At 37.5% G+C, this 16,037-nt stretch overlaps 1 protein-coding gene across 1 annotated transcript; it reads right to left on the bottom strand.

Annotated features, from left to right (window-relative positions):
* Nucleotides 1–518: 518 nt before the first annotated feature.
* Nucleotides 519–14,950, bottom strand: LOC103057608 (vomeronasal type-2 receptor 26-like). The gene is made up of 7 exons (XM_088142964.1): nucleotides 14,859–14,950; nucleotides 13,055–13,346; nucleotides 11,035–11,898; nucleotides 10,213–10,440; nucleotides 7,726–7,852; nucleotides 3,370–4,252; nucleotides 519–579 (listed from the first exon to the last, which is right to left on the bottom strand). Exons 1-7 carry the CDS (start codon nucleotides 14,948–14,950, stop codon nucleotides 519–521), a joined length of 2,547 nt encoding a protein of 848 aa, XP_087999090.1.
* Between the last annotated feature and the right edge of the window lie 1,087 nt (nucleotides 14,951–16,037).

The following is a 16,037-nucleotide window of genomic DNA, read 5'->3' as shown; positions in this document are numbered from 1 at the left end:
ATTTGATAGTAGGTAATTTTACTGAGACACTGCCTCTTTCAATTGAAGTAGCAGATTGAACTGTACAGTTGCCTTGGCTGTTGGCTCCTGAAAAGCCTTTTCTAACCTACCAAGCTGATAGATCCTCTTGGTATACTGAGGAACTGCAGTAAACAAAAGAAGTTGGTAGAAAAGTAGAGCACAGGTAGCAGAAACCTTAAAGCTCATATGTTCAAGCACGGCTTAGGGCCTGTTGGGGCATTCCATTGATCTGTTTCATTGGTCAGCCTTTGAATGGCTTTTCCATGAACAAGGAAAAGGACATTTGAGTGGTTTGGTCAAATAAGTTGTAATTTCATTGCTGTTTGTTACATTTTTCAGGCTTTATTTATTTATTTATGCTATTTAAATGGCTGCCCAACTCACTCATGGAGACAGGTGGCTTACAGGAATATTTTACTTTCTTCTCTTTAATTTTAATATTATATTGCTTGGTAAACTCAATGCAAACTTTCACATACAGGCTTTTTTCCAGTTCATTATTTTGATGTAAAATATTTGAAAAAATAAGATACCCATTTACCTTGAAAGAGTTTAAACCTCAAGACATTGTGCGTTACATCTAAGAGAACTAAAGAAGATTGTTATTGGTTTAGTAAAACCAAAGCATTTTTAAAAAGTATGCTGTGACACACTGGATAACATGACTGAAATGCAGTGTAGGTGGCATGACAATTAAGTGAATCTATAGATATAAATTCAGAGGGTTCATCATTGGTTGCTCACCAAATTGGAAAGTGCAGTCAAGTAACACAAGAATACATCCTTAGGTCCTCTACTTGTGGATGCTTTTATTAATGACTGAATGAAGAGGCAAAGGTAGTGCTTATTAAATTATCCAATGACACAGTATTATGTGGGATATCCAGTAGTCAGTAAGATCAGAAATTAAGTTCAACATTATATTCACTGATAGGAGAAATGAGTTTAAAGTAACAAAATGAAATTTAAAAGAAAGAGGTCCAAAATTCATCAATTAGGAAACAAAATTCAATTGTAAAGTTATACGATGGGGGTATAATAACTGAGTGCAAACCGAATATGAATCTATAGCATGATTAGCAACAAAAAAACACAAATGCAATTTAGGCAGTGTAAAGATAGCATAATTTCCAAGTCATGGAAGTTTCCATGACATTTTCTAAATCACGTTATCCTGCTTTGGTCAGATCCTATTTTAAGGATTTTATCCTGTTCTGGACATTGCACTTTAAGATTTAGAGGGATTGGAACAGGTTTGGAGAAAGTCAATTAAGATGATTGAGAATTAGAAATTAAATCCTATAAGGAAAGATGGAAGTGGCTTCCATCTTGAGAAAAGACAGCTGAAGGGTGATATGAGAGTACTCTTCAGATTCCTGAAAAGATGTCAGATAAAAAAGTCAAGGCATGTTTGCTCTCATTGTAGAGTGCAGGACATGGAATAATGGATTTAAGTTAAAAGAAAGCAGAATTGTATTGAATATTGAATTTCATGTGTGCACACACACACATACATTACACAAATATATACATGCTATCAGTAAGAGTAGTTGCATATTGGGACCAATTAGAGAAGAGATCAAGGCTATACAGTCATCAGTCTGGGATGCTTAAATTTCTTACTCTAAGCTAGGGTTTGGACATTGGATTAGATCACCTAATCACAAATTTGAATCTAAAACAAGTTTGACCCAAGATGACTTTCTGATACATTATGAAGATTTCTCAGCAACAATGCAGAAGATGTATTGTCGAAGGCTTTCACGGCCGGCATACGATGGCTGGTGTGGGTCTTCCGGGCTGTGTGGCCGTGGTCTTGAAGTTTTGTTTCCTAATGTTTCGCCAGCACCTGTGACCGGCATCTTCAGAGTGCAGGAGCTTTCAAGATGCAGGAGCGGCATCTTCAGAGTGCAGGAAAACTCATGGAAAAGCACAATTTCCAAACAATCTTCAGACCCACCAGAAAAGTACAAGAAGTGCTAAAATCAGCAAAAGACAAAAGGGATCCCCTCACCGCCGCAGGAGTATACCGCATACCATGCAGTTGTGGGCAGGTATACATTGGGACCACAAAACGCAGCATCCATACCAGGATAAAAGAACATGAAAGACAATGCAGACTACAGCAACCAGAAAAATCTGCAGTAGCTGAACATGCTCTCAAGCACACTGGACACAGAATCCTATTTGAAAACACAGAGATACTGGACAACACCAACAGCCACTATACCAGGCTATACCGGGAAGCCATTGAGATTCACAAACACCAGCATAGCTTCAATAAAAAAGAGGAGAGTCTAAAAATCAACAAAACCTGGCTACCAATCCTGAAAAATACAGCCTGCAAAAGGTCAATGAACTCAGCTCAACCACCAGGACATGTGAACAGTTCACACAATGAACTTGCTAATCACCCCCAGCAGCCCCTCGTTAACAATTCAGTAGAAGGAAAAAACCCTGCCTAATCCCCAAGAAGATACACACAGATGCAGACACCAAAACAAGCAGCCACTCAGTAACCCAACCCCACCCACACACCCCCAATCTCCCCCCCTTCCTTCCCCCCCACTCAGATCTCTATAAATACCCACAAGAAGAGTCACATCACCCTGGGCACAGAGAGAACTGCTCCTGTCTGTGCTCCTGCACTCTGAAGATGCCGGTCACAGGTGCTGGCGAAACGTTAGGAAACAAAACTTCAAGACCACGGCCACACAGCCCGGAAGACCCACACCAGCCAATGCAGAAGATGTTTGCCATTGCTTTCCTCCAGGATTTTTTTTTTTTTTTCCTTTTGGACTTTGCAGTGTACTTTTCATTGCTGATGTTCCCAAGTGATCTACATCCAAATAGCAACCAGGAGTGACTGCCTCTTTTGTCTTTCTTTCACTTTTAGACAGGGTTAGAAATACAGATTACATTTGAGACGAATGCTTTGTTTTTTACTAACTTTACTAAAATTTTAATTAAGGGTTTAAAAACAATACATCAGAAAAGGGAGGAACTATCTGACCATGTTAACAGCTAAGGATAAACCAACAGGGACCAGATAATGTGTTCCAATTTAGATTAGAGCACTTGTCAGACTTTCCTCTCTGATGTTAATATATCTCTCTGGTCCATTTCTAGGTCACTTTAGGGAGCTGGCCCACGGGTTAACTATAACAACATAGACATGGAAATAAAAGTTGCAATGAAGGAATAGAGAGTTGGCAAAATGTATACAGACAAGTAGCTAAAAGTACTGTTTTCAAAAATATTCTACTATGCATATAGAAACAGAATTCTACACTCAGAAGATTGATAAAGGATGTAGAAAGTAATTTTCATCATTCCTTCCTTCTGATTAGTTGTTCCCTGTTATTCAGCTCTGGCCGGAAGACAATGACATAACATTTTGGGAAAAAAATGCAGCCCAGAAGCCCAGCACCAGAGGCTAAGATAGAGAAGATTTCCACAGCCACCATGTATTTCCCCTTGGAGCTCAGATATGCTGGGACAAAAGACAACCAAACACTGCAAAAGACCAGCATGCTGAAAGTGATGAACTTGGCTTCATTAAAACTATCAGGTAACTTCCTTGCAAGAAAAGCTGTGGTGAAGCTGATAAGAGCCAGGAGACCCATATAGCCAAGAACACAATAAAACATGGCCACAGACCCTTCGTTACATTGCAGTACAATTTCTTCAGTCCCTGAGGTCATATCAATGTCTGGAAATGGGGGGTCCATTGACAGCCACAAAGTACAGATGCTTGTTTGGATCAGGGAGCAGGAAACAACTATGGAATTGGTTAACTTCTTCCCCACCCACTTCCTCATTCTGGAACCTGGCTTAGTAGCCATAAATGCTAGAACCACTGTGATGGTTTTTGCGAAGATAGAAGAAACAGCCACTGAGAAGACCATGCCAAAAGTTGTTTGTTGCAAAAGACAGGTCACTTTTCCTGGTTGGCCAATGAATAGCAGTGCCGAAAGGAAGCAGAGCAGGAGGGTGATGAGGAGAATGTAAGTCAGATCCCGGTTGTTGGCTATGACAATGGGAGTGTTGTGGTACCTCACAAATACTCCTAGCACGAGAACTGTGATTAGAGAAAAAGAATGTGCGAGACAGGCTAAACTGAACCCTAAAGGTTCTTCGTAAGACAAGAAAGTCACAATTTTGGGAACACAGAAATTCTGTCTTGTGTTGGGATAGTAGTCATCTTTGCATCTAAAACATTCTTTGCTGTCTGAAAAAAGAAGAAAAGATGTTATGTTTCTCTCACAAGCATATCATAAATCTGAACAGTGTGCTATCACCATAATAAAAGCAACAACTTTTTTTTTTAAATAGGCCTATGGAAAGCCTCCAAGCTCATTGATTGTTGATAAATTTTGAACAACTAACAATTATTTTTTCATGTTGCAAATTTTATTTAAAATTAAGTTTAGAATCTGTCTAAATACATATACAGGCATATAATAATTAAATAATAATAATAATAATAATAATAATAATAATAATAATAATATAGATAAGAATTAAAAAAGAAGCTGAAATGAAAGAACTTAGTCAGAACAGCAGAAATGATGGAGAAAAGGGCAAGGAACATCAGGAATTGGTCAGCACCAGGTGAAGACGAACTGCATGATTTTTGGTTGAAACATCTGATTGGTCTGCACCTGCTCATTGCCAAGCAGTTTAACAGCATACTACAAGGAGATGAAATTGAAGATTAGTTAGCATCTGGCAAAACCTACCTGATAATGAAAGATCCAACAAAAGGGGCAGCACCAGGCAACTACAGGCCAATTACCTGCTTGCCAACAACTTTCAAATTGCTAACTGGTGTGGTAGCTGATGCAGTCCAACAGCATCTAGTTGAGAACAAGCTCTTTCCATTTGAGCAGAAAGGAAACCACCCAAACAGCAGAGGGACAAAAGATCAGCTCCTAACTGACAAGATTATTTTGAAAAAAATGTAAGAGAGAGAAGACTAACTTGAATGTAGCTTGGATTGATTACAAGAAGGCATTTGACTCCCTGTCTCATGATTGGATAATCAAATGCCTAGAAATAACAGGAATCAGTAGAAACATCAGAAGCTTTGTGCAAAGATCAAAGGCACAATGGAAGACATAGTTGCTGGTCAATGGTGATAGACTAGAAAAGGTTAACATCAAGAAGGAATCTTTCAAGGAGACTCATTATCACCACTACAGTTTGTCATTGCAGTGACTCCTCTGTCAACAATACTGAACAAGTCAGGCCATGACTATCAAACATCAAAAACATCTGCCATGTTATCCCACCTTCTTTACATGGAAGATCTGAAGCTGTATGGAAAAAACACCATCTGAAATGGAATTGCTGCTCAACACTGTCCAAATATACAGCCAAGATATTGAAATGGAGTTTGGACTGGACAAATGTACCACCCTTACCGTCAATAGGGGAAAAATAGTGAAAACTGAGGGAACCAAGATGCCCAATGGAAATAACATCAAGAGTCCGGATGAAGAAGATCACTACAAATACCTGGGAATCTTTCTGGCTGACAACATCAAGCACACTGAGGTCAAGAAGAAGGTTAGTAGTGAATACATCAGGAAAGTGAAGAAGATCTAAATCCAAACTTAGTGACAGAAATAACATCAAGGCATTTAACACCTGGACAGGTCTAATCATTATATATACAGCTGGAATGGTAGGCTGGACTCAAGCTGAAATAAAAGCCCTGGATAGGAAGACCAGAAAAATAATAACAATAAATCATGCCCTTCATCCATGCAGCAATGTTGACAGACTCTACTTACCAAGGAGCATAGGTGGGTGTGGAATGTTACAAGTAGATCAGACAGTTGAAGAAGAAAAAAGGGCATTGGAAGAATATCTGAAGGACAGTGAAGAAGATACACTCATGCTAGTACACTATGAAGGGCTACTGAATACCAAAGAGACCAAACTGGCCTATTAGAAAGACCAAATGAAGAATTGAAAAGAGACATGGCAAGACAAAATATTACATGGCCAATACACACACACACACACACACACAACTAGCAGGTGAAGCAGATAACAGCGAGACCTGGCAATGGCTAAGAGTGGGAAAATTGAAGAGACAGAGAGACTAATTCTGGCTGCACAAGACCAAGCCTTAATAACAAATGCATCCAAAGCCAGAATTGAGAAGAAAGACAGCAACAGGCACCAAATGCCATCTCTGAAAAGAAGCTGAAGAAACCGTGAACCAACTAGTTAGCTACTGCAAGAAGATTGCACAGACTGACTACAAACGAGGGCATGACAAAGTAGCAACAATGGAGCATTGGAGTATTTGCAAGATATAGTATTTGCCTGCAAGCAAGAATTGGTGGAACCACGAAATAGACTAAGTAATGGAAAATGAAGAAGCTAAAGTGCTCTGGGACTTTAGAATTCAAAGAGAAAAGCAGCTGCCACACAACACCCCAGACTTAACAATTGTTGATAAGAAAGACAAAAAAGTCTGGATGGTGGACATTGCAATACCTGGAGACAGCAGAACAGAAGAGAAAGAACTGGAGAAAAATATAAATTACAGAGACCTACAAATAGAAATAGTACAACTATGTCAAAAGAAAGCAAAGGAAGTATCAACAGAAATAGGTGCCTTAGGTGCAATCCCAAAACATATGAAGCACCACTTGAACACCATCGGCATTGACAAAATCACCATCAGTCAACTGCAAAAGGCAGCTTTACTTGGAACAGCTTATATCCTGTGATGACACCTTTAACACCATTGAACAACAACCTCTGCCTATCCCATGTCCTTGGGAAGGACTTGATAGGTGGATAAAAATGCCAAATCCCATCTAAACATCTGGCTGAGTGTGCAACCAATCATAATAAGTATAATAATGCTATTTCCAATTCTCTCTTAATAAAGTCAACTCTATTATTATTATTTTTTGTTAAATAAAGTAATATTACATAGAGTCAGTTGGAGTCAGCAGTTAAATGTGAGCATTATAAGAAATCATTTTTATCCTCACATCCATAAGACTAAGCGTCATCTTATTGTTGTACATTTCCAGCAGAGGTTTGCATGGTTCCTACTCACTCAGAATCAGATTCCTACTTGGCAACATAGCACAATACTCTTTTTATGTATATTTGAATGTGAAGTGCTTAGGAGCTCGCTTTTTCAGGTTTGAAATTGGGTGAATTTTAAGAAGGATGGATGCTCTGAGCTTGTTCATTATGGACTTGCTCTCCATACCTTTTGTACTTCAGTTCACTTCACTATGTAGGCTGTGTAGGAGGGGAATTGTTATCAAGTACATCTGACAGTCAAAACGTTGGAGAAAATTGATCTAAATAGTGTTCAAAGAGAGATGCCCACTTGCAATTATTTTTAATAAATTCCTCAATGACAGCTGTTAAGTCTGGGGGAAAAAAAGCTGTGTACTTACTGATTCTTTAAAGTAGGAAATAGCCACTGATGATTCATGAGCAACCTATTTCTGAACTTCCAGTGAGCAGAATATATCACTCCATTGTTTGAGAAGTGACTTCTCAATACTGTATATTACAGCTTCCTACTACCTTGAATAACTCAAAACATAATATACTTCTCTTATGCAAATTTATTACAAATATCAGCATCAAATTACTATTACTACTACTACTATTGTTGTTGTTGTTGTTGTTGTTATTATTATTATTATTATTATTTACCTTTCTCATTTGAAATCCTCCCTTCTGGGCATGGGATGCAGTCATAGCAGCAAAATGGTTCCCCCTCCTTTACTTTCTTGCTGAAACCTGGATAACAACTTTCACTACAGATAGAAATAGGTTGCACCTACGAATGAAAGAAGATAACAATAGCCTGGAGAAGGGATCCCATTTTTGTCAACTTTTAATACACACATTAGTTTTTTTCTGATCCATATCACTTTTGCTTGTGTTTACCCATCAATAAATTTTGATTTTTTCCATACTTAAAAAAATGTACAATATTAATGCAAAAAGTTTATATATATATATATATATATTAGCTCTTAAAATATCCATAAAGAGCCAATTTAGTATAGTGATTAAGGACCACTATAGGCTAGAAACTGGGAGACTTTGAGTTCTAGTCCTGTCTTAGGCGCAAAGTCAGCTGGGTGACCTTGGGCCAGTCACTTTTTCTCAGCCTTAGAAGGAGGCATTGGCAAACCACTTCCAAAAAAAAAAAATCTTGTTGAGAAAATTGCAGGGATTCGCCAAGGGAGTCACCAGAAGTCAACACTGACTTGAAGGCACAAGATAGATAGATAGATAGATAGATAGATAGATAGATAGATAGATAGATAGATAGATAGATAGGCAGGCAGGCAGGCAGGCAGGCAGGCAGGCAGGCAGGCAGGCAGGCAGGCAGGCAGGCAGGCAGGCAGGCAGGCAGGCAGACGATTCATATCTATGTTCTTCAGATGTTGTTTGGCACAAACGTATTATGCTAGAAATGCAAATTTGGAGAAGTGTAAAATATTATAAATGGTTGTTCCATGAAAAGGTATTGTTGATATGCATTTAGAAAACAATCTGCAAAACTGCTTGTCTGATCTGTTGCTAAGAGTTACATGAAATTTTTAAATCTCTCTCTGTGCCATACACACAGACATTTCCTTTAGTCTGATGAGTGGAATTTGGCTGAAGTACGACATTGTTGGTTGTAGTTTTATGCTTTATAATGACCCTTCTGACTTTTAGATCTCTTCCACTGGCCAAAGATGGGTGGCAAAATTAGTTTTTTTCTGAGGAAAAACTTAGTGAATAGACAAAGGGAATTTCCCTGCTGTTAGAAGAGTCTTCTAGTGGCTTCAGGAAATGCGTGACCAGAAGTGGATTCACCAAAAGGCCAACACTGAAGAAAGCCCCCCGCCCCATATTAATGTCTTTAAAATAGAAAAGGAACAAAGAAAAGAAAAGAAACAAATACAGTACAACAGCTCTCTGACAAAAGTACAGTCTTGCAACAAAAGAGTTAATTTCCATTTCTTAAACAGCAACTCTCAGAATCTTTAGGTGGCAATAAATTATTACACCACAAAAGTAAAAACAAAAGGAAATTGCTATTATAGACAAAATAAGAAAAGGCTTCCACCTTGCAGGTTGCTTTCTTTAACAAAGCTGAGTAGAATAAATCAGAGAACTACCTGTCTCAACTTACCTGGGAACATCCAGGCACTTTAAAATATACTGGAGACATCCTGCCAGACATGCTACTAATGATAAGGCTCTGTTTTCTTGTTTTAACAGCCATATTCCCCACCCCCACCCCCATCAAAAGCTATTCTGGAAGTCAACTGTGCTACCCTGAAGATCAACAACCTCAACAATCTGGCATGTATTATACCTCACTAGAATATTTGGGATTTGTATATTAAACATGGTACCAGATGTTGAACCTAATCGTGAGTTCACCTAATTGAGGCCACAAGCATCTAGTATAATTTATTATGTCATAACCTCTTCAGTCTTTTAATCTGGTGATTTCATTTAAAGTTGGGCTATGGCTAGGGGTGACCACTTCTTGCTATTACTTCATTTGGGTTCTAGCCCATACCCAACTTCCTTGGCCAGTACCACCTGGGTTAGGAATAATGACATACATTTAAATGGTTGAAAAAGGCCACAAGAGTGACACAATTATTTCTTATTTCAGACCAGTCACTTGATCTATGTGAGCTCCCTTTTAGAGCACAAATCCTGCAAAAGATTTAGATAGATATAATATCTTGATAGATAAATTTCAGGGGTCATTATCACCTTATCAGCATGTCATGACCAACCCTCTCATCTCAGGCAGAAACTCTGGTTTGACCAGCACTGCATACATGCCAGAATAGATTTAGATCATAGCTTTCAAATATTATAAAAGAGCAAAAGTCCCAATATTAAGAAACCTTAAACAACTGCATATTAGGTGTGGAGCAACTCAACTCCATTCCACACCAACTTTCAGCAATAGGTATATTATTAAATAATATATTTTTGTTTCAGGCATAATTAGCAGAGGTAGCCATGCAAGCAGAAATGGGTAAGATCTCATTATATGAGTTTACATGAATCTTATTAAACTCAATATATCATAAGCATTTAGCATTATTTGGAACAATGAACATCAGAATAAAAGTCAACATTAACTCAGACCCAGGGATGATAACTGGACCTTACCTGGTTGAACCAAATGTGCCATGTAATGATCTCATCATTTAAAGTGAATACTTCATCTGGAGGAGCTAGGTGATTCACCTTCCCAACTTTTACACGAAGAAATGAATTGTTTGGGAAAGCAATCCAGTTGATAATATCAAATCCAGCTCTTATTATCCCATTCTGGTCAAAGGAGATCTGGTCCCCAGCACTGTTGTTAAAAGAGACTCCTTTTAGAAAGTAATGAAGCTGAACCAAAAAAAATAAAAATAATAATGCAAGAGTTTTGAAAGTTTAAATTTTTTGTGATGGTAGTTTTCATAGCAGAAAAGCAGATATATAGCTGCATTCTTTGTCCATAACTTTTACGTTTATTGCAATTGAGTCAAAAGGTGTCGAAAATGGAAGGAGTCAATTTATAGATTTCAGGTGAATTTATATATTTCACAATGCCTCTGCTAATCTTCCTCTTATGATTTAAATGCTGTTTTATGGAAAAACAACCTGATTCCAGTAAAGTTGTTTGTCTATCAAAGAGTCATGAGAATATGATGCACACACACAAACACAGTTCCATGAGAGATTCAGAAGGGAGGGAGAGTGGGCTTTCTAAAGTTACACTCACAAATATGACATTAACATCCTAAACATCATAGGGAGGAACCCAATAGAAATCAAAGTAAAAGTTTCAAATAGTAACAGTGGAAAGGAAAGTATTGTGACAAAACTGTGAGCTGTTCTTTCATATTCAGGAGATGGGAAGACAGATGAAATGCAGACACAGGTTTCCCTACATACTTACATGGATGGTGCTCTGAGAAATAAGGATATTGGGAACATTACCTGCAGGAAATCTTGTTTATGATTTTTTTCTCCTCCTCTGACTGCCATTGCTCTGTGTTTATATCTAGATGTAGATATGGCATGGAAAGCATGAGCTACTGCATAAATACCATTGTAGATATTGTAGCTATGGCCAGTCATGTCTATTTCAAAAATAGGCCCAGGAAGGCTCTTCAGAATCTCTGTCCCAGTGCAAATGTCTTCAGGCACATCACTCAAGACCACATCTGGGAATACGCAGTTGAAAACATCTTGCCAAAACTGAGTAATAAACCCATTTTCCTTTCCATTGAAGAAGGGGTTTTGTTTTGCAACAAATGACTGGAACTCTGGTAGATCAGCAGAGGGCATTGAGAAGGAGAGGGCACCGTGAATTATTTCTGTACTCCAAGAGCGTTGAAATCCTGAGGAAGTCAGCTCTATCTGGGCTGTCATTATCCATATAATACCTTTTGTTTTAGTTCTTACCTCTTCTATTCTTGGTATATACTGCAACCATCTCAAAAATATCATGGTGAAAGATTCCCCATAGATCACAAATGTATTGGCTTTACTACCCATGATTTTATCATAGATTTTTACTCCTTTCTGAATCATATCATCAAGTCCATCTACATCACTAAATTTGTCCAATTTTTCAATGAAAGAGTAACAAATCCCTCTTTTGGAAAAAAGTGGAATCATAGTTTGTACAAATTTTTCCCCTTGGTCATTGTCCATGGTAAGGATCCCAATCCAGGTCCACCTAAAATGCAGGAGCAGTGAGACAATCCCTGCATACTGAAGGGTATCTGGGGGAACCATCTGGTAAAAAGCAAGGCCTGGAGTTTTATCATTCATCAATGGAGCCGAGCCATAAATGAGCTAGAGAGAAGTGGGGAAAAGAAATAACAACATATATAGAACCCTTATAATGTGGATAAAATACATTAACAATCCTACCACCATTCATATAAGGCAGCCTTCAATGTGCCTAATTGAAATCATGTTTCAGTTTCTGCTGTATTTCCCATATGCATTGTTTTGTCATAAATCCGATGGTAGTGCCTTAAATCTAGAACTCATTGAAACATCCTTTCAAACTGAATTTTTGAATTCTATCACAATGATGTCAAATTGAATCAAGCCATTCTGAAATGTTTTAGAGGGGCTCAGTAATGATTTAGAGATTCAGTACACTTTCTAAACCACTGAACCATGATTGCCACTTTCCTTCCACAAAATGGATAGCTTGGAAAATTATTCTCTCTTTTTGTATCTTTCTTATTTTAGTAGAATTTGTTTAGAGAAATTCACTGGGAGGCCAGGAAAGATTCATTCTGCTTCCATTTTTGATCAGATTTGCTATTATTTGTGTAATGTTCTGCTTTTCCCCAAATTAATGTCATTTGGTTGTTACCTCATTCTAAGTCCTAGCTGTTCCCTTCAGTCTTTCTGTTCTGAATATTCACAAATCTTTTGCTGCTGATCTTCACTTTCCTACATTCCATTCCCAATGAATCCCCTATTTCCTTTCTGCCAGTTCCTGTTTCTGCTTGTCTTGTCCTCAAAAAGCCTAAGGTGTAGTGTGGATTTGAGAAACTGTGTTGGCATGTAGTTTAGACTGTTCATTGCTATAGTATTATAAGCACTAAGCGCATGGTCAGATTTTTAATAATGTTGCACAAGAGGCAAGTAAGAGTTCACTTTCAGAAGGATCTAACCTTAAGAGTGAGGTGTGAAAACAACGAGGTGTACAAACTAGTGGTCAGAGGGTGACAGGTGCTTCCATCTTTAATAAGAGCTTTTTAAACAATCCTTGAATTTTAATTTTTTTTACAATCCTTGAATTTTTATTTTTTAGTCTGAGGGCAGCACTTTCCGTCATTGGTCTCCTCTTCTTTTATAATTGCTCCCTTGAAAGAGGTATGAAGTAATTACTAAAAAATATTTTGCTCTGTAGTTATTGAAGCTACCTAACTTAAACATTACAGAACTTATGCATGTTAAATTTCATACACAGAGTCAAAAAGTGTCCTACCTGTGGAATTTTATAGATATCCAAGATGGTGGAGACATGAAGAGAGATTTCAGCATCCAATCCCCCAACAACAGATACTAAATTATTATGGATGTTGCAGCTGTAATTGGGGATCAGTCTCTCCACTGATGACAGAAGTAGCATTGTAGCCTGAAAAGTCTTCTGGGCATTGTCATAGCTGTCAAGGATGCTGAAACCCAAGGTGAGATTGGGCAAGATCTGTGGGTTTTCATTGATCTCCTTTACTGCAAATGTCATAGCCAGGATGTGTTGGTAATTCTTAGGAACTAGACTACAATGAGAGATTATGAATAGAGTTAAATAATATCAATGTTTAGCTTCACAACACATAATTCTTTCCCCCTCTTGAGATAATAATACTCAAATTAACTTTTTGAATTCATACAATTTGACACTGATATGCAATCTTTTACAGATACACACTAAAATATATACATATACATACATGTAAGTTCTCCATGGAACTTACAGTGTTACTTACTGTGACATTGGAATTCTTTGAAGAGAAGAAAGAGGAAATTATATTCCTAAATAGCAAGAATCAAAAGGATGGGGATAAAGGCTTTCATATATTTAAATATTTTTACAATTATGTATACAGTTTATATAAATAAACCTAATTACATTTAAAATAAGGAATTTTTGAAAGAAAATTAATTCCCCAAAATGTGAAACAAATACTGAAGGAATCTGGAAACTACTTAAAACTCAGAACAAATGGTTTTCAAAAGCATAGCTATTTAAATTTTTGCAAATAGCTAGGCTTATACACCTTAGCATTTCCACAAAGATCCCTGATTTGCTTGTGCTTTGCTTTTCCAGATAATCACTAAATATTTCCCAGACAGAAAACAATTATGAAACTTAAACTGGTAGGGATATATGTATTCCTAGATCAGCTTTCCCCAACTTGATGCTTTCTAGATGTTACAAATTTCAACTCCTCCCACTCACTGGATAGCAAAGCCTGGAAGGCAAAATGGAGTAGAAACTGAAGTCCACATCAAGATGGTATCTGATCAGAAAAGCTGTTGCAGATTCATTTCCTGCAATCAACATTTCATTATGGATATGACTAGAAAAGAATATGTAGTGGGCTTGATGGATTCATCATCTGAGGAGATAGAAGACAACATCCTATATTTTTTCTGAAAATTCTTTCCTTGGGAACACCCATGCTAAAACAAGACAAGCCCAAGAGTTGTCATTTAGATTAAAAAAAAAAAAAAAAGCAAACTGCAAATACAGTTGTGAACATCTGTGATTTTTGAAGGTTATAAGAAATGAATTTATTTGTATTTGTCATTCTTTCAAGATGCACATCCTGTTGTTTCATGAGAAATATATGCTTCATTGTTTAATGAGAAATCCAGAAGTTCATAGAAAAAAACCTGACATATAAAACTTGAAGATGAATGGGAGTAGTCACATAAGAAGCTAGTATTATGAGAGATTGGGCAGGAAAAGGCAATGAAAAGAAGACAATGGAAATATTACAGGAAGAAATAGAAGAGATTTAAACCAGACTTCCACCATCTGGGCGTCCTCTAGCTTCAACTCCCAGCCTTCTGCAGAAAACTGGGAATCAAAGTCACAGATCTGGAGCACATTAAGATTTGGGAATTTTACTTTACATGTGTAAATACTTTCCAAACTATATTTGTCAGCATGCTCCTTAGTGTCAGGCAATATAATCAGCTTATGTTCTAAGATGTTAGGGCCACGTTTTACTATTTCAGTGACTGAAATCCCTGAAAGTGCAATAAATTATACTGTTCCTTACATAAACTCCCCAGGAACTGCTGATGGGGGAGGTTCAGTTAAGCTGACTGGTTTGGAGACAATCGCAGCCTGTGAAACAATGCCACCAATCATAAGGTCTCCCAGATGATGGTATTTGTGATATGGTGAGTGTGGATGAAAGATACTGCATCTGTCACTCTTGCACACCATATGAGGAAGTAGCACTAGCAGGAAAACTAGTATAAATGCCATCCTCAGTACAAGGGCAAATGTCAAGACTCTCTTTTCTTTTAAGACCCAGCCATTAGCAATCTGTGGTTAATACTGCCTGACAAATGGTGGCTTAATTTCCTGGTAGAGTCTGAACCTTGGACTATCTAGCATTAGAATTATGGATCCTTACCTGCTCATAATCTTGTCTCTTCTCTGTAGCTCTAAATGGTATTAGTGTTTGTGCATATATATCTCAAGAGAGAAAAAGAAGAAAGCAACAGTCTTAATTATGAGTTTTGCTAGTGAGCAGTGAACTCCATGGCAAGCAGAATAAAATGCATATTTTTAGATTCAAAAACACAAAGGCTATTATTAAGTCAGATTTCTATTCCCAAAGGATTTGCCAGAAAAGTAGCACTCCCTATAGATTAGCAAGAGGTTCAGAATAACAGTTCAAAGTGTGTGTGTGTGTGTGTGTGTGTGTGTGTGTGTATTTGTATTCCCAAGGATGGATGGATGGATGGATGGATGGATGGATGGATGGATGGATGGATGGATGGATAGATGGATAGGTAGATAGATAGATAGATAGATAGATAGATAGATAGATAGATAGATAGATAGATAGAGCCTTGAGAATACAAAAATCCTGTCTGATCTGGACAATTTCTGTTTGTATGTTTGTGACAGTCATTCATGTCCACAAAGGAAAAAAGAAATGGTTTTAATCTCAGAAAGATGATGACATAGAATTCTGGGCATTGATAACATTTCTTTGTTCTAATTACAGGATACATTGCTGATATAAGGTTTTTTCAGGGACTAATCTAAATGCATATAAGGCTGAGAACTGGGTGAAGAAAGAGGCATGCATACCATCCCATTTCTTACTTTTCATGATCTTAATGTGTTAAGGGAAGATGATTCTTCCCTTAGAGACAGACAATAGCTTTGCTGCCCTAAATGCAAGTCATGTTCTCCGTATTAACTTGGATCTTAATTTATA

Source organism: Python bivittatus, unplaced genomic scaffold (assembly GCF_059951505.1).
Source record: "Python bivittatus isolate LINGU-HERP-01145 unplaced genomic scaffold, Pbiv_v1 ctg000470_np1212, whole genome shotgun sequence".
NCBI classification, from domain to species: domain Eukaryota; kingdom Metazoa; phylum Chordata; class Lepidosauria; order Squamata; family Pythonidae; genus Python; species Python bivittatus.
The sequence above is the reverse complement of the archived record's forward strand: the minus strand, read 5'-3'. Positions and strand labels throughout refer to the sequence as shown.

Bases quoted from the DNA above. Each gene is read 5' to 3' on its own strand.
- LOC103057608 (XM_088142964.1), bottom strand. From the start codon at position 14,950: ATGATTGGTGGCATTGTTTCACAGGCTGCGATTGTCTCCAAACCAGTC. The intron at 13,347-14,858 runs GTAAGGAACAGT...CTCTCATTGTAG, and splicing joins GCAGTTCCTGGGGAGTTTAT to TCTAGTTCCTAAGAATTACC. The intron at 7,853-10,212 runs GTAAGGTCCAGT...TTTCATTCGTAG, and splicing joins GGCACATTTGGTTCAACCAG to GTGCAACCTATTTCTATCTG.